At 38.0% G+C, this 19049-nt stretch overlaps 1 protein-coding gene across 1 annotated transcript in view; it reads left to right on the plus strand.

The window, feature by feature from the left end:
- LOC128483054 (calpain-13-like) overlaps nt 1-18346 on the plus strand; it is a 40310-nt gene extending 21964 nt beyond the window's left edge. Inside the window, exons 10-27 of the mRNA XM_053459091.1 lie at nt 826-911; nt 2576-2650; nt 3039-3199; nt 4640-4794; nt 5398-5409; nt 5864-6066; nt 6696-6767; nt 7687-7755; nt 8668-8698; nt 10438-10500; nt 11082-11139; nt 12979-13049; nt 13790-13858; nt 14319-14397; nt 15997-16113; nt 16615-16670; nt 17187-17239; nt 17995-18346. Coding sequence (XP_053315066.1) covers nt 826-911; nt 2576-2650; nt 3039-3199; nt 4640-4794; nt 5398-5409; nt 5864-6066; nt 6696-6767; nt 7687-7755; nt 8668-8698; nt 10438-10500; nt 11082-11139; nt 12979-13049; nt 13790-13858; nt 14319-14397; nt 15997-16113; nt 16615-16670; nt 17187-17213 — 1404 coding nt within the window. The 3' untranslated portion in view covers nt 17214-17239; nt 17995-18346. The remainder of the gene's footprint in view (nt 1-825; nt 912-2575; nt 2651-3038; nt 3200-4639; nt 4795-5397; nt 5410-5863; nt 6067-6695; nt 6768-7686; nt 7756-8667; nt 8699-10437; nt 10501-11081; nt 11140-12978; nt 13050-13789; nt 13859-14318; nt 14398-15996; nt 16114-16614; nt 16671-17186; nt 17240-17994) is intronic.
- The last annotated feature ends 703 nt before the right edge of the window (nt 18347-19049 follow it).

A 19049-nucleotide genomic window follows, 5' to 3' on the forward strand; every position in this document is an offset into this window, starting at 1 on the left:
TTTTCTACATTATTATTATCATTAATAATAATAACAATAATAATATTTACATGTATACAGATACAGCTACATTATATATTTCACAATAAAAATACTTTGTTAGCTTATTATTATTATTATTATTATTATACATTCGTATACATAGTCTCGTAGTAAATATAAATACTGTGATAGGGTCCCTTTAATTGGCTCACTGGTTGGCAGAACACATTTATTACTAAACAATGAAACTATTCAAATAGGAACAATGGATTTTTTTAAATATAATTTGGCTGGCAGGAACCTGCGTTTTTTTTTTTTTTTTTTTTTCATTCTGTTGGAAAAGTGAGACACAATAATTTTTTTGGCAACTGAAAAACCTTTCCACATCTTCTAAAAGACACTTTTATTACATTACGTTTTAAGACGGTATTACATGATGCGTTACACAACAGCCCTAGAGGGGATTATTGCCACATCTTTACAATTAAACAATACTACATAAAAATATACATTTATTATAGAAGACTCCCAGTTGGAGCTTTTGCCCCCAGTATTGCATGGATGATACCCCTGCTTGAATACAGGTGACCCAATAAATTGTATCTTTAAATAATGACAAGTCAAGGTTTCCATGAGGACCGGTATTAGAGCCGTTTGGGTAACACATTCGGCAACTTGCTACATAGAATCTTCACAATGAGCAACTAAAGGGATAATACTTCTAGAGTCTCAGGGTCAGCATGTAGGCTCAGTGAAGATGTCATAAATATGTTAATAGTGTAATTAAATGGATGTGAAAACTACCATGCATGATATGGGGTTTTAAGGATTTGTGTCATGCAGGTTGATTACAACGGAAGAACGGAAGATCTCGTTCGCATCTGGAACCCGTGGGGTCAGGGTGAATGGAACGGGAACTGGAGCGATGGGTAGGCAGCGAATCTTCTGTCATTAACATAGTAACATAATAGTCAAAAGTTTGAGGTCACTTAGAAATTTCCTTGTTTTTGAAAGAGAAGCAAATGCTGTCTATGAAATACGGCACAGACGTATAACTAATCCCGTCCTTATAACCCGTTATATCCTGTATATTCCTCATATTATATATTATATACTCTCCCCCGTATAACTAATCCCGTCCTTATAACCCGTTATATCCTGTATATTCCTCCTATTATATATTATATACTCTCCGGCCGTATAACTAATCCCGTCCTTATAACCCGTTATATCCCTGTATATTCCTCATATTATATATTATATACTCTCTGGCCATATAACTAATCCCGTCCTTATAACCCGTTATATCCCTGTATATTCCTCATATTATATATTATATACTCTCCCCCCCCGTATAACTAATCCCGTCCTTATAACCCGTTATATCCTGTATATTCCTCATATTATATATTATATACTCCCCCCCCCCGTATAACTAATCCCGTCCTTATAACCCGTTATATCCTGTATATTCCTCCTATTATATATTATATACTCTCCGGCCGTATAACTAATCCCCTCCTTATAACCCGTTATATCCCTGTATATTCCTCATATTATATATTATATACTCTCCCCCCGTATAACTAATCCCGTCCTTATAACCCGTTATACCCCTGTATATTCCTCCTATTATATATTATATACTCTCCGGCCGTATAACTAATCCCCTCCTTATAACCCGTTATATCCTGTATATTCCTCATATTATATATTATATACTCTCCCCCCGTATAACTAATCCCGTCCTTATAACCCGTTATACCCCTGTATATTCCTCATATTATATATTATATACTCTCCGGCGTATAACTAATCCCGTCCTTATAACCCGTTATATCCTGTATATTCCTCATATTATATATTATATACTCCCCCCCCCCCGTATAACTAATCCCGTCCTTATAACCCGTTATACCCCTGTATATTCCTCCTATTATATATTATATACTCTCCGGCCGTATAACTAATCCCCTCCTTATAACCCGTTATATCCCTGTATATTCCTCATATTATATATTATATACTCCCCCCCCCCGTATAACTAATCCCGTCCTTATAACCCGTTATACCCCTGTATATTCCTCATATTATATATTATATACTCTCCGGCGTATAACTAATCCCGTCCTTATAACCCGTTATATCCTGTATATTCCTCATATTATATATTATATACTCTCCGGCTGTATAACTAATCCCGTCCTTATAACCCGTTATATCCCTGTATATTCCTCATATTATATATTATATACTCTCCCCCGTATAACTAATCCCGTCCTTATAACCCGTTATATCCCTGTATATTCCTCATATTATATATTATATACTCTCCCCCGTATAACTAATCCCGTCCTTATAACCCGTTATATCCCTGTATATTCCTCATATTATATATTATATACTCTCCGGCCGTATAACTAATCCCGTCCTTATAACCCGTTATATCCTGTATATTCCTCATATTATATATTATATACTCTCCAGCCCTTATATAAAGGCATCTAGTTGGATCTGATGACATGTGTGGATTGCACATCTTTACTGCTCTTACTGTAAGAAAAAAAAAAGTTTACACCTTAATATTTTGCAGATCCCCGCAGTGGGAGGGGATACAACCAGAAATCCGAAATAAATTGAACGTTCAGAGAAATGATGGAGAATTTTGGTGAGATTATTATTATTTTTTTGCAGCATTTTAAAGAATATTTGTCTGCTGTTAATGCCACATTTTTAGACATTAATAAAATAATAAATATGGGTGTTGAGTATAATCTGTCCCAAGTTCTACTAACACCACTTACGTATGTTTTTAATGTATATTCTTTCAGAGGGGGACTGAATGATTTAAGTAGTTGTGCCTATGGGTACCTTGATACCTTTGCCCAAGTTCTGTTTAGTTTGGAAGTGATATATTGTACATCAGGAGCCCACTTTGAATGTTTTAATATGAATTTTATTTTATTGTTGATAAGAAGAGCCTTGTATTTTTTTTTTATGTTTTATTTCCTTGCGGTCTGAGAATCTCACAACCTCTTCATATTTCATTTTAATAGGATGTCTTGCAAAGATTTTTTGAAGAATTTCAACCGCGTAAGCATCTGTAACCATACTCCATCTTACATGGACTTTGACAACCCCCAGTGTGTTTGGAAAGCCTGCTCTTATTTCAACCAGTGGGTGAAAGGGAGCACCGCCGGGGGATCGAAAAATGCAGGTAACGTCATACATTATTTGTTTTACGCCATTCTGAATTCTAAAGTGAGGAAAGAGGAATATAAATGGGGAAGGATTAACGGTGGAGCACAAGGAGCATTTGCTCTAAGCAAGCATGTATTTATGTGTGTATACGTGTGTGTGTGTGTGTGTGTATGTGTGTGTATACGTGTGTGTATACGTGTGTGTGTGTATACGTGTGTGTGTGTGTGTGTATACGTGTGTGTATACGTGTGTGGGGGGGCACACTATAAATTAGAAAGAAGATACAAAATGTAAAGGACAGGCAAGCAAGATAAGAGAAGAAAGGTAAAAAACATAGAGTGAGGAAAAGATGTCAGGAAGTGAAGAGGAAAAGAGACGGGCGTAAGGAATTTCCAAAGAGGAAAGAAAGAGTAGAAGGAAAAAAAGAGAGAGCAGGAGGCAGAAAAGGGAGAAAAAGAGCTTGTTAGATAAGAAAAGGGACCCTTCATGTGCTTAATTGATCCAGGACCCGAACTTCTTAATCTGGTCTTGGACATAATATAGTATATTCATATTTTTATTGAAATTGTCAAGATGTACAGTGTAATTTGGGTTATAAACACATTCTTAATCCTTAAAATGTTCTGCTTTATGTGTTTAATCCGTGCGTAAGATTCTCTGGTGGGGAGTTTTAAAGAGGTCTTCTCACCAACCAATGGTATGGTCCACCTAGCAGGAACATTTCTGCTCTGGAGATAAGACAAACTTTGGACTAGAATATTTTTTCATACAGTATTTTCTCCTTTGGTTCTTTGTGGGTTCTAAAGTCTTCTTTCTGGCCAACTCCAAAATGGAATCTTAGCTTATATTTTAGATTATAATAAATGATTTTATACAATCTGTAGATAATAGTGGGGGTTTTCAGTATCACAGAATTTCTGACTACTATTTATTTAATGTTTTCCTTAGAGACTCTTAAGTGCTCATTAACTGACCAAATATAAACGTTAAAAAAAACACCTCATCTTTTAGTGTCTTTGGGTGTCAGAAAATGTTTCACGGTTAAGTGACCACATGCTTTAATTTTAAGATGTTCAGGGAGCGTGCATCGTGTTTTTAGAGCCTAATGAATGCCATGGCCGGGGTATTAAACATGTCTTCCAACATGTCATAATACCCAACATGTGACAAATAAAAATATTTTTATTTGTTCCTTTTCAAGTTGTTTGTGGTATTTTTTTCTTTTTATTGAAGAAAAATTGATACATTGCATATGGACATTGTTACATTGTCACTACATTATGATCTCCCCCCTGTTTAAGGGGCCATCTTTTTTTAACGTCCTCCCCTATTACCCTTTATTCTCCAGTAGTTCTTGTCTCCTTTCTAACCACTTTTTTTTTTGGGGGGGGGCACAGAATAAGCAATTTGCAGATATTATCTTATTGTATATATCTTTCCTTCTATTATGTTATAGATGACATCTGGAAGAACCCACAGTATGTTATTACCGTGGAGGAAACACAAGGAGGAAAACTGTGTTACAATGTAACAGTGGCGTTAATGCAAAGCCTAAGCAATGAGCGCAGGTTTAGGCCCGCGTGGCTACCCATTGGCTTCTTGTTCTGCAAGGTAAAAGGTTACATTTTTGGACAGAAAACAAGTAATTTCAGAAAATGGTGTATTTTTGTCTTGCATATGCAGGGGTGGTAATAGCAGCCAACATTTGCAGCTAGCGGGAGACGAAAGTGTCGATTTGTAAGATTTTTTGTTCTAAGGTTATATGTATTGCATATTGTATGAGATAAAACATTGAAGCTGCTATCCAGCAGCCATTGTGACTTCCTGTACTCAGGACCTCGTGACTTCCTCTACTCAGGACCTCGTGACTTCCTGTTTTCAGGACCTCGTGACCTCCTGTTTTCAGGACATCATAGCTTCCTGTTCTCAGGATGTAGTAACTTCCTGTTCTCAGGACATCATAACTTCCTGTTCTCGGGAGATCGTAACTTCCTGTTCTCAGGAAATACAACTTATTAACATACACATAGTAGAAGGTATAGGTATCTTTAGTGTCTGCACTGAGCTAAAAAAAACGATGATAGTAAAATCACCCCCCTATAGAACTCCGGTGTATCAAAAAAAGCTGTAAATCTAGAAGACTATTTTGATTGAATTTTATTTTTGTAACATAGCAAAAACTGATTAGTGTTTTTTTTTTTCCTCCCCCCTCAGGTGACATCCAAGGTGAGATGCAACGTGTCCTTTCATAAGGGTCACTATTAAGACAACAATACATTTGGAAAATATAGCAGTGGTGCATACATTAAAAAGAATACTGAGAAGATCCATATATCCCCTTGCACAAGGATGACAAACAGATATTTAAAAGAACTGCGTGAAAAAAATGGGGAGAAAGATGAAAAAGTGGTTGAGATGGTCATGGGAAGACCAAGTTGGAGTTGGTCATGGATAGAAAAGACAGAAGAGAAGGCATCAATAAGTTGCTTGGATCCAGCTCACATTCCTCCTCTTCTAGCAAGCCAGGCTCTTGGTCCAAGCCTACAGTAGCTCACCGAGCTCTAGAACCAGGCCCCTTAATTCTTTCTTTACTTAGGTCTCCTAAAAACATTCATGTTCTAGTCCAAAATCTAAGCCATCAAGTCCTGCTAACTGGGTCTATTTTACTTTCTACATGCAGGGCGTAAAGAATGGATCACAAATGAAATATTCCCGGCAACAAGCATTGGAAACGATAAACTCGGGGCTGCAGAGGACACGGGAAGTCACCAGATCTTTTATGGCTCCACCAGGAACCTACGTTATCATTCCCTTCACAGAACACAAGGAGCAGGAGTCAGAGTTCCTCCTAAGGATCTTCACAAAGACCAAAGAAATTGCAGAGTAATATTTCATGTGATGTGAATTCCTTGTTGATACATTAAATCAATAGCATTAGTATCAATTGCCATACTTGGAAAAACTAGCGATTTGCCCCAAATTTCCACACCAATCTCAGAGAGCAAAAGCATATTCTCAGGAGATGATTCACTCCACCAACCCACCACATGGACCTTCATAAAAAGAGGGGGGCACGTCTGATCTTTTTTTTTTTCGTGGATCAATAAAGCCATGGGATTCTAGTTCTTTAAACCCATGGAAGCTTCCTTTAGAAGCCCCCAGCCCAATTGCAGCTGCTCCAGAAAAAGCTGCTCCAGAAAAAGCCCACTTCTGGAGGAGGTCTATGCTTGCTCCTTCATGATGAGCTCCAGGATACAATATCAATTTTAGCAATTTTTTTTTTGATGCATCAATATTGGGTCAAATTCATGGCTGTCAAAATTAAACAAATAATACCCATAGATGCTACTAAACATCCCTGTATGTTAATTTTGCTTATCATTTTTTATGCCATTTAGATAACATTGAAATAGAATGTATGTTTACAGAAAGCATGTTTGTTGCATTTTCAGATATACCAGAAGAGAAAAAATAATTGTCTTTTTTTTTTTATATTACCACTAACATTTTAGATATAATAACTCCAAATCGGAGGCTAGAGAAGAAAATAATTTATTGCATCCTGTGAATGATACACCATCCAAGTAAGTTAATATTATTATAATATTATATATTATCTTATATTATTATTATTATGAAACGAGAGGCAACCCAAGAGTTTGCCCTATGACCACATGGCCTTGAACCATTCGACATGTCTCATGTAGAAGAGTCAAAGAAATTCTTCAAAGCGTAGGAGAGGTTGGTGGTGTGACACCAGCAGAGGACACTTGTTCTTGTGTAACAAAACCTTAATCACATGCGAACAGACCAAAAAGACCAAAGTGGAGAAAGACTCTTGAGTTGAGTTGACTTGGCCACCATGTCACCAGACCGTGCCATAAGTTGGGCTAAGTTCATCCTGTGCTGGCTTGCTTAAGTGTGCCTTAACTGTCCATCAAGGTTGGACTTCCCTATAAGATAGAACAGACACTGGAGTGGTAGGCATGGTTTAGTGATAGCTCCTCCCACCAACCTTCCCATTTATGGTCATGTTCCACCCACCTCATTTGTATATCTCCATGTAAGTTCTAAACTGCTTTTCAGTCCATAAAGTACATGGCACACCTGACTTAACGGGAAAATGGCGATTGAGTGTGTAGCGGTGTTGTGTTATTTACTACATTAAGACATTGATTTACTGTTTTACACATAAAAGAGAGAAAATACAGCCATTGTTAAACAGTCATTTCGGGTTAAAAAACACTGATTCTAGCTCGAAATAAGCCAGATTCTCTTCTGTTTACATTTTCCTCGATTCTCGTTTCTTGGAGATAAGGAGCCAGCAGGTTCTCTAGTGCTATACAATTATGAAAATATAAGGTTGTTACAGCTTAGAAACCCCACATTTAATAAAATCAAAAGAACAGAAAGTTACATTCTTTAGAAACGTGTTTTATATTGAAAATTTGGCATTTAAAGAATATTCCTATTTTTTTAACAGTATTGTTACTATTATTCTAGATATAATTCTTCTAGATCAGAGGGAAGGGATAGAAGTTCGTCATCTTATTCCGACGAAGCTTTATCAAAGTAGGTGAATCGTAACCATACTTGGCATGTATTGCTGGGAAGAGTTTTATGTGTTTTTTTTGTTTTTTTAAAAAAATCTGTTACATGTTTTAGCTAATTGCTAAAATCCCACTTATTTTTAAGAATATTGCATCATAAATAAACATCATTGTTATTTATTTACTTTGGTTGCGCCTGGACTGTTTGGGACGCACAACCTTATTCCGATTGGAAGTTCAAGCTAAGTTAAGATCTTAAGTTAAGAGCTAGTCACATGTGACAAGCCCGGATTAGCCATCTGGAGCACGGGGCAAATGGCTAAAAGCGCTCCATACTTGCCCGATCTGTTGCCCCAGTGGCAGATTGGGTGCTGCAGTATGCGGCTGGAAATGTTCAGCTGCACACTACGCGAGTATAAAAATGTAATGTACGGCTGCGCATCTTCAGCCATCAGCCACACTTATAGCATCAGATGGCCTCTGGCCTTAAAGTGCCGGGTCCGCCCCATCATCCTCAGCCCGCCTTTTACCCCAAATCACCTTAAATGGGGGAGGGGAGTAGAAGGGGACACTCCGTTGCCAGGAGTATAGGAGACTGACTCAGAGAAGCAGTACTTGCCCCGGAGACTCCGGGTCAAACCCAAAGCATTCCCAGATATGCATATGGCCGCTCTGCACAACGGCGAGCTCTATTTATGCACAAATAGTACATTTTAAGTAACAATAAAAACCAGCACACACCTTTCTTAAGTATTAATGTGTCCAACAGCAGTACTTAATTCCCCCCCCCAAAAAAAAATAATTTCTTGGAACTTCCCCTTTAAATTGCGTTGCAAATGTTGCAGGTTTGTATAAAAGTCATTAAAATAGCATTTTATGCCAAGCGGTCACCCTGTATTTTTTTTTAATATTAAAATAACGTTTTCTGTTCCAGTGACTTTGGTTCCAGGCTGGAAACTCCTAAGGTAAAATAATTGCATTTACTAATATTTGATATTCAGTCCTCCCGTATTAACTCTATTAAGCGGTATTTCTGCGCTATAAACGTCCCGTAATGCCGGCGTACAGCACTATAATCAGGAAGCTTTGATTAATGACCTTGTCAAAACGTTGCTTTTGTGTCTGAGAAAGGTACGGAGTAAATGATTGTTCCGACACAAATGCGGAACAGAAGCTGTGCGCACAGCGGTTCCCGTGAACAGAAGTTTTAATCATAACTCATTTATAGCGGAAGTGTCAACACGGCTTTTAGCATAAATTCACGTATTAAAAAATACTATGTTTTGGTTTGTCCATTATGGTCTTGCTATGAGGATCCTCATTATTATTCCTCCCCGTTTAAGTTATCTTGGCCCCTATTGTTAAGTTGCTGGTTTGTAAGGGCGAGGGAGAAAAAAAAAGGGAGAGAATAGGAAATTGAAAATGCTGACAGTCTGCAACCAGGACCAGGACCAGGGCAGCTCCACCACCAGCCCCCTCTGCGCCTCCAGCCCCCTCTGCACCACCAGCCCCCTCTGCACCACCATGCTTCTTCTGGACGCCAGGATATGACATCATACCACTTTTTTAAAATACAGAGGCTACTCCGACTCAGCACAGTCCCCCATAGAGTTAATAGGCTGGTTGGGGTTCTCACGGAGCTCCATTGTAACCATCCATTTGAGCAGTGAGTGGCCCTGGAAGCCCCCTGCTCCGTGGCAGAAGGACCGGCACTCCTGGAACTCCTGTCCTAGGTCTAGTTAGTCTACTTAGTGTGGGTATCTAGGGTGTGTGACAGTGTGTGTGTTAGTGTGAGTGTCTGTGTGTGACTGTTAGTGTGAGTGTAAGGGAATGCTTGTGTGTTGGTGTCAGTGCCTGGGCATGTGTTAGCGTGTATTTGTTAGTTTGATTGACTGTGTGTGTGAGAGAGTGTCAGGGTGTGTGCTAGTGTATGTCTGTGTGTTGGGTTGGTGTGGGAGTGGATGTGTGAGTGTTGGAGTCTGTGTGTACCTTACCTGTCTCTCCTCCCAATGTTCTTTTTGTTTCTTTCTCTTTTTTTCTTCTTTTCACTCACCCCGCCCCTTTCTCATTTCTCTCTTCTTTACATTCTCTCCTTTCCCCTCACTTTTTTCTCTCTTTCTTCTCCTCTCCTTTCTATTTTTAGTTACATTTCCACCCCCTTCTCTCACACATATTTTGTTTACGTTCTTATGTATCTCATACACAAAATATGAAAAAAAAAGAATTATAAACCACACCCTGACCACACCCTCACCACACTCTTAACCACGCCCCCTGGGAGTAACCCTTCAAAGATTGTCCAGGACATGGCTCTATAAAAGGCGTCGACCCTAATCAGGACAATTCAAAAACAGCGTAAATTAACCCGTTTTTGCAAAATTTATTGGCTACAAAATTTAGGTACAATAAATTCAAACATTTTTGATAATGCAGGAGCAAATCTTTTGCGAGACGCTCGGAATCCTACATTATAATTCTATTTTGCCAATATGACAATAAAATAATTATTCTCTGTCATTTTTATTCCGATTCACCCAAGCTGAATAATGTTATGCCGCGGCGGTACCTTCTGTCAGACAATAAAAAAAGTTTCTTAGCGGATACGGCTGTTTCATTCGTAGCTGAATGTAATTTTGAGTTTTTTTATAAAATTAAATGGGATTAGTATATTAATTATATTTTTCATGAATTGAATTATTTTTAGGCTGTTCTAAAAAGATATCAAGATTTCAACTATGAAAATATTTTTGCTCGATTTGCGAATAAGGTGACACTATGATTGGACAATCCATGTGATATACATATATATATAGATATATATAGATATATAGGTATATAGATAGATAGAATATTTATACTACATATTACAACCGCAGTCTATTTACTGGTGACCGACCTTATATGCAAATTAACCGGTTAACAATGCAGCCCTTTATTTACCTATGATGTCATGTTGATGACATATTTAAAACAAATCTCGCAATATGTAAATGTGTGTGATTTGTTTGGCTCAGCCAAATATTATATAATCTACAGTGATTAGACTGAACTTCATCAAAGACAGATCATTTCTGATCAAGTGATAGAGAAACATCGAATTATCCAACGGATCGGCCCAATTCGGCCATCTAGTCCTAAAATGTCTTTCCCTTTGAAATGAACTCCCTTCCTGTACTTTGTCGAATCCCTTTATGTATTTAAACATTTCTATCACACCCCCTCTTCTCTCCTCTAAGCCGTATATATATATATTGAGATATATATATTGAGATAATTTAGTCTTTCCTGATCATTTGTGGTTTGTGTAAAATAAAATCTAACCTTTTCTGTTTTTTGCACATTTGCTAGAATTCAGAAATGTATGCAGAACAACTCCAAAGACTTCTGAATGATGTCATACTTACAGGTAGGAGTCTGTCTTTGAAAATTGCGTAAGCTTAAATGCCTCTTATACTGGTAATCAAATTTTATATGGCTATAGTTATATTATTATTATTGTTATTATAATTATTATTATTATTATTATTATTATCATTATTAGTGTTATTATTATTATTATTATTATTAGTGTTATTAATATTATTGTAATAATATAATTATTATTATTTTATCATTATTATCGTTATTATTGTGGTTATTATTATTATTATTAGTGTAATCAATGAAAAAACTACAAAAAAGCTTTACCTTAATACGATCATTAGGCAGCTTTATATAGATTTTATGATTAGCTATTAGTGAATAAATTAGATTATAATCTAAACTTTTGATAAGATTTTACACGCATGAATATAAATAATAATTAATATTTAAAAAAAAATCACAGTTGTCTCTAGAATTATTTATTTCAAATTCATTTTGAAATATTAGATTTTTTTTACTATAACATATAGCTTTTAATATTCAATGTAATTAACCGTTTAAAAAATGTTTGCTATTTCCTTGGAATAGGTAAAACATCGTCGATAATATTCTGCATTTCATTCTCACAAAACTTAATTGAGGCAGACCACAAAATCAAATGAATTCATCTCATTTCTATAAAGTAAATATATCTTTTTATTAAACCACTAATTCAAATAATATTGCGGGTTATGTTTCAAAATTGATTCTGCTGCAAAACTTGAAATAAAAAAGTGATCTTTTCACCATAGCAAACAATTGATTCCAATCAGTTGCTATGGTGATAAGATGTTTTTTTTTAAACTTTGCACCAGAATCATATTGTCTTCATAAATCCAAATTGCATTATCAAATAGCTGTCACTTATGCTCTCTGACACTCTCATTCACTCTTTCACACTCTCTCTTAATGTCTCTCCCTACATTCCTCACTGACTGCGCTGCCTCTTCTCTCTGCCTCTTCTTGCTCTTCTTTCTTTGTCCGCTTCTCCCTGGTATCAGCTCCGTTAACCAGGCCTCCTGGAGCACTTCTGCAAATGGGTGGAGCCTTGCCGCACACCTTCTCCCTACTTCTGCAAAAGGGAGGAGCCACAAGGACAGCCTCTCACTCTTTCCTCCAATCAGGTGAGAGGGTGTTTGTGTGTGTGTGTGTAGGCTCCGCCCTTTTTGCGGAAGGGCTTCCGCAGGCCTGGTTAACGGAGCTGATACCAGGGAGAAGCGGACGAAGAAAAAACGTCAGAAGGCAAGAAGCGGAGCACAGAATTGGTGGAAGGAGAAGGTAGGGAGACATTGAGAGACAGCGTGAGAGAGAAGGAGTGAGTGTGAGTGAGGCAATGAAACGTAAATGCAAATTCTGAGCTCTCTGCTTCTTTTTCGATTGTTTCGTTGGTGGTCCCTCCTTTTTTCAGCAAGAATTTATGAAATTGACAAATTTCATTAAAAGTAAAATGCAAAAGTCTAAAATAGATTATTAAATAACTCAAGCTTTGGGCTCATGCCTCTCACAGGGTCATTTTTGTTAAATTAGATTTTATATTTACTTAATTACCCTTGCATTCAACTTGCAGAACGGTGAATCTTCAGGTGTTTAACCCTTAACTTGACAGACTGCTTGACTTTTTTTTTTTAGTGAATAGACCACTTCGCTGAATCCCCCCCTCCCCCCAAAAAAAGATTTCTCGAATCAAGAACTTACCAGAGAAGCGCAAACACATCATTAAACCGTTTCATTTCACTTTAATGACATTTTTGCTCATGGCTAATAAGGAATATGGCGGCTTGCAATCTGCGCCGCTAAATTATTTTCTACGTGGCCGTAATTATTTCTTAATCCTAATTTGCAGATCAAACATTCGTTGCCGACAAAGGAGATTTTACCTTGGACGCCTGCCGAGGGATTTTAATACTGATGGATGTATCTTTCTTCACTAAACCTTTTCCGTCTGTCTGAGGAGCTCATTACCCCCCCCCCCCGTTCTTCATACATGTTTAGAAATTCAAAAAGGATGATGATGCCAATCAAAAAAAAAAAAAATTCTTATATTTATTTTCTAAGAATCCCCTGATGTCCAAATTGAACACTCTTTAGGAATGTTCTACGGCCCAAAAAAACCAAAATTGTTAAATATTATATTTTTTAAATGTTTTAATAGAATATTCTCAGATTTATTTTCATCCAGCCGCCCGTATCTCCTGCTGTAAAGACTCAAACCTTCATCAGTCGTTGGTCTCGTCTTAGATTCAGGAGCCGTATGCCTATCCCATGCGTGTTTAATCCCCTCACTGTATTACCCTCTACCACTTCTGCTGGGAAGCTGTTCCACTTATGTACCACCCACTCTGACATCCCCCAAGACAGTACTTAATTGAGCCTGTCAGAAGCATGGTGGCCTATGTTAAATTCCCAATATTTTGAGTAAGAGCGGAAGCCCTCTACTTCGCGAAGAGTCAATATGTATCCAATCCAAAGTATGGGACCTTCAAGACGTAATAAAATAAGAAACTTAAATTATAAATTAATAAAATTAATTATTAATAAATTAATAAAATAAATAAAATAATATCCTCAGCGTTCCTGGTTAATGAACCGTCTGCCTCATAAAGGAAACCATTAGAGACCTCAACATAAAATGCTTCTTAACATAAAAAAAACAGCTTAATGCAAACGGAAAACTTAACCTCGAGGAGTTTGGGCGCCTGTGGAAACGTCTGAACATGTGCAAGGTAACGTGAAGTACATACTGCGTCATTTAACCAGCAGAGGAGGTACTGGGGATGATTCATTAATTTTTTGTGACTTATGCCACTGCTTCTGATGAAGAGACCTCTAAGCTCATATAACTTTATTATCACATGGGACGATCTATTCCTACTATAGCTGCGATAATTAGCTTTCATTCAATGAACTTTACCCCAGTCCTGTATACAGTAATAATAACTGCCCCAGTGCTGTATACAGTAATAACCCCCCAGTCCTGTATACACTAATAAGCCCCAGCACTGTATACAGTAATATAACCCCCAGCGCTGTGTACAGTAATAACCCCCAGAGTTTTCAGTCATGTGAATTCTCTGCTGCAAACTGACATTACATACAGTATGTTTAATATTTAAGTATAGAATTCTTCATAAGAATGGATTTTTTTTCATTTATTCCCTTTTGTGTTTTTTGGGTTCTTTATAGGATCTTTTCCGGTCGATGGATGTGAACCAAGCAGGGTACATCGATGGGTACGGGCTAAGGAAAGCGGTTAAAGAAGCAGGTATCTTCATCGCACTGACGCCTTCTTATATTCTATCTCCAGATCTGGTCGGAAATACATGGAATGATATTATTTGGGGGGTAAGGGGGCTTGTGTTATTAGCATATTGCGGCCCAGGCTGACTAGGCCTAGGGCGGCAGGTCCATGGGGCGGCGGCAGGTCCAGGGGGCAACAGGTCCAGGGGGCAACAGGTCCAGGGGGCAACAGGTCCAGGGGGCGGCAGGTCCAGGGGCAGCAGGTACAGGGGGCGGCGGCAGGTCCACGGGAAAGCAGCCCCTCTCCTGCAAAACAAGGAGCCTATCACCTTCTTAGGCGCCCCACTCCCCTACCTGTCCCCAAACACTATGACACAGTCCACCATAGTTGACTTCCTCCGATAATATAAACATTATAAACATTATAAACACAAACGACATGCTAACACTATAACGCGCAGAAGCCTACTTGCTCACAGCCCTATCTTCTCTTACTCTGTGTTCCACGTTTTCGAGAGGTGAAGATAGATGGTTAGAGGTAGCCATGCGTACCCACCGGTCCGGTCCACCGCTTTCCAATGGTCTGAGCCAACCGGCTGTCCATTTTTGCTTAGCCCCCATCTCTAAGTCTCAAGACGTGGATACCAGTGGTCCGCGCGCCGCTATGTGAATGAACGTTGAATGCGGACCTTCCTACAAGCATTCACCGTGTAATAGGATTCGCAAAACACGCCAACAGCCAAGCTGCGATTTAACATTTTCCATCAAATAATAAATCATTTGCCCGCAGATCCGTCCTCCTGCAAAATAAGGATTGATCTGGGTTTCCAGTTAAGTGACAAACACTATTACTTACATTTTTCTAAGAAAAGAAATTCGCAGCCGGGAGGCGAAATCCAACAGTTTTGATAAATTGGCCCCAATACGTTGTTGAGTTCTCCGTTTAGTTTTAAAAAAAAAAAAAAAAAAAAAAAAAAAGAATACGTACAAAGATGTAATGGCCGGCGAGCGCTGTAGATGTCGGCCGCATTAATCACCGGCGAAGGGTTTTCAGTTTCATCGCAATTTGCCGATAACTTAATTTAAAGCAACATAGTAGCGGGCGCAGCCATCGACCCTGGTAAAGCTGCTGTTCCACTTAGACAAAACATGCGTTCTCTGGTATGTTACGCATATAAACCTTATCCGATCTGTCATTTTATTCTTTCCTCTACCAATAACAGATTAATAAAAACAAATTACAGACGTTCAAACCCTAACCTGCAAAATGTATACATTAAATAAGCGCGTGGCTTTAAGGTCTTCATCTGAACACTGGTAAATTGTTCTTCTTTGTTCAATAACGGGACAGTTTAATGCCCCAGTGAACTATTCCAAAGAAAAGTGCATATTAAAGTACTTTTTGAGTACATTGTTGAAAAAAAGTTTAAAAACAAGGTGTACTCTGCCTTAGGTAGAAGTTGCAGCTTCAGAGCTGCAGCTTCCCGGCTGCTCTCTGGTCTCTCACATGGCAATTAAGCATTCCCGGAAAATTAGGGAATGATCATAATGCGGTTGGTTGATTGGGCTTTAAATATATCTCCGTGGACTCCTGGAACTAACATGTATTCTTTGGTTGCGCTAGGACTGGTGGTCAGCGACGATGTACTGAGTGTCATGGTCATGAGATACGCAAACTCTTCAAATCTGATGAATTTCTCTGACTTTGTTTGCTGCATGATTCGGCTGGAGACTGTGACAAGTAAGCGCAAAAAAAAACAGACCGGCCTTTTTTAAATGTATTGAGAATTTTTGGGGTGCATGAATGAGTAGACCCCGGGGTCACCAGCACAAGGACGCTAGTGGGGTGACAAAGACCAAAATAATTAACATGATGAAGATATAATCTACTAAAAGAAGGTTCCGCAGACTAAGATATCAACTTATTACTCATGGAAGGACATTGTTAGTCTTGAAGATATGGCAGAAAAAGACGAAAGAATTGGGGAACGGCGAAGGCAATGAATGAACGGCATAAAAAAATTATGAGCGACAGCTGAATACTTTAAAATAGCAAAATAAACGTTATCTTTTTATTTCTGGTCAGTACGGTGAGCGGCACTTTGAAATGCCAGGTTACCGATTCAATTGTTTTTGGGAAATATTAATTTAAAATATGTCTCATTTATAATATAATATGTATTAAAAGTAATAAATGTAAAATGGATAAAAAATGGATAAAAAAATCATGTTTGATTTCCAGGAGTGTTTAAGAATTTAACCAAAGATGGAAGAGGTGTCTACTTAACCGGGGAACAGGTAAGAAGATAATCCATATATATATATATACGGTATATAAGATCAGTTCTAGGTCAGTGTTTTAAATGTGGAACAGTTGCCATGGAAACCAATTTTTCTGCCAACGACTCCATATTTATCATTTTGCCCCGGATATAGCTGGCCGAGCTCCCGAAGAGCGCACGAGGAGCGATTGGAGCCGGTACCAAGTCAACTCAAGCTCTACTAGTCCTAGAACAACTCTATCCTTTTTTTAACCACCATAGAGACTTTATTATTATATTTATTATTGTTATTTATTGTTTTATATAGCGCCATCATATTCCACAGCGCTGTACATCTATATATAATTAATATATACAGTAGATATAGTTACGCAATGTACAAGAAGGCGAGCTCTGATGAATCAAGTGACATTAACACCAGCCAATGAGCTTCTAGATCAGAAAGCAGAAATTTGAGTTTCACAGGAAGATTTTTCTTTAAAATATAACATTTTATTAAATCGTATTTAATGCGGAATTCCTTGTGTTTTAGTGGATGCAGATTATAATGTCCAGCTGAGAGCCGATATGATTCTGCACAGCAGGGTGAGATACATCGTGTTCTGTTTCCAGAATATTGCAGCGCATGGGGTAGACGGTCATTAGGGGGTCATTAAGGGGTCATTAGGGGCGATCAACAATCATTTCATATCTTTTGCAACACTTTTAAATAATTTAGTGATAGGGGAATAGGCGGTGCTCTGCAATATGTTGTATGCCTCCTGGCACCCAGGGGGTTAAGATTACTGGAGCACATAGAGATGGGAAAAGTCGCATCTGGGGAGGAGAGAGAGGCACGAGGATCTGGGGCCTTCACAGGGACTGGGCTTCCTAAGGAGGGACACTTGGAAGATATGAAATTATTGGTCATGTGGAAGGAGCATAAGGACCTATTCCTGCCGTACCCTAGGGGCAGATAAATACCTTTCCTGTCCTTAAGGGGGATTTGGGGACGATGTCTTCTCAACGTTGAGTCTGGGGCTCAGGGTGACTTCTTCCAAAGCCAAGAAGTTTTACCCAAAGTCACCGCTAATTGGCGGCTTGGCAAGGGTTCCGATAGAAAGACATGAAAGCGGCCAATGGAATGCTTCTGCTGATTGGATCATTCTATTGGTTGCCAACTTGATCACTCTTTACCCTTAAGGTTCCACCTGAAGAAGAGATCGCTGTGGTCCCAAACCTTTTTTTATGTTGGTCCAATAAAACGCGTGAACTTCGACTCCAAAACGGTTCACCGAAACTATTTTTTTTCACGCACAGAACCCATTGTCTTGCTTGTGAAAATGTTATTTTTGTTCCAGGAAGACAGACATGAATTCCGAGGAGCCGAAGCGATTATGAGACGCCAAAAGACGCCAACTGGGAGACGTCCCTTGTAAAGAAACGATTAAACAGTGTAAATATCCAAAAGAAAAGTTTGCTGTCGAACTCAGAATAGCGGAAAAAAAGGGGGGGGGCGATATATTTGCCAGCCAATAGGAAGCTAGAGACCTTAAAAAAAATCTATTTTATAAAATATCAACTGATTTTCACCGGAATTTAAATCTGCGTTAATGGCTATTTTTTGTTAGTCTGTTACTTTGTATAGAGTTTACCAGCTGAAAAAAGTTAAAAAAGTTAGACTGAACTTTTTTTTTAGTTTTTCTTGTCCATGACTTTATTTGTGAAAAAAAATCAGTGCCTTTTTAGAAATGATTTTGCTTGTCTGGCTAAAAAATAGCTATTTTTTATTTGAATTTTTATTTTTGCTTCTCTGGCTTAAAATAGATAATTTGTATTAGAATTTGTATTTTTGCTTGTCTGGCTAAAAATAGATAATTTATATTTGAATTTTTATTTTTGCTTGTCTGGCTAAAAATAGATAATTTATATTTGAATTTTTATTTTTGCTTGTCTGGCTAAAAATAGATAATTTATATTTGAATTGGTTTTTGCTTGCCTGGCTACACAGATAATTTATATGTAAAAGTATCAAAATTATTTTGTAAAGCATTTATTTAAATAATAATAAAAAAAGATAACCGTGTGCCTTTTTATATTTTAGAACCAAAATAGTTTCCGTGTGTTTATATTTTCGATGTGTAAAATCTCATGCGGTACCCACGGTGAACAATGCATCCTCATCGGAAGACTGGGGTGAATTCACAGAGCCATAAATTGGCCCAAGCCTGAATCCATTGTGCAAATTTTCACTGAATTCAACAAAAAACAGCATGTCCTAAAGTGAACTCAGTGGCACTAACTGAGTATTAGTGGAACTTTCTTCGACTTGAATGTGTCTTCCAGTAGAGGTGGTAGAGGGTAATACAACGAGGGGATTTAAACATGCATGGGATAGGCATTTGGCTCCTGAATC

This window comes from Spea bombifrons, chromosome 3, assembly GCF_027358695.1.
Source record: "Spea bombifrons isolate aSpeBom1 chromosome 3, aSpeBom1.2.pri, whole genome shotgun sequence".
Taxonomy (NCBI): Eukaryota; Metazoa; Chordata; class Amphibia; order Anura; family Pelobatidae; genus Spea; species Spea bombifrons.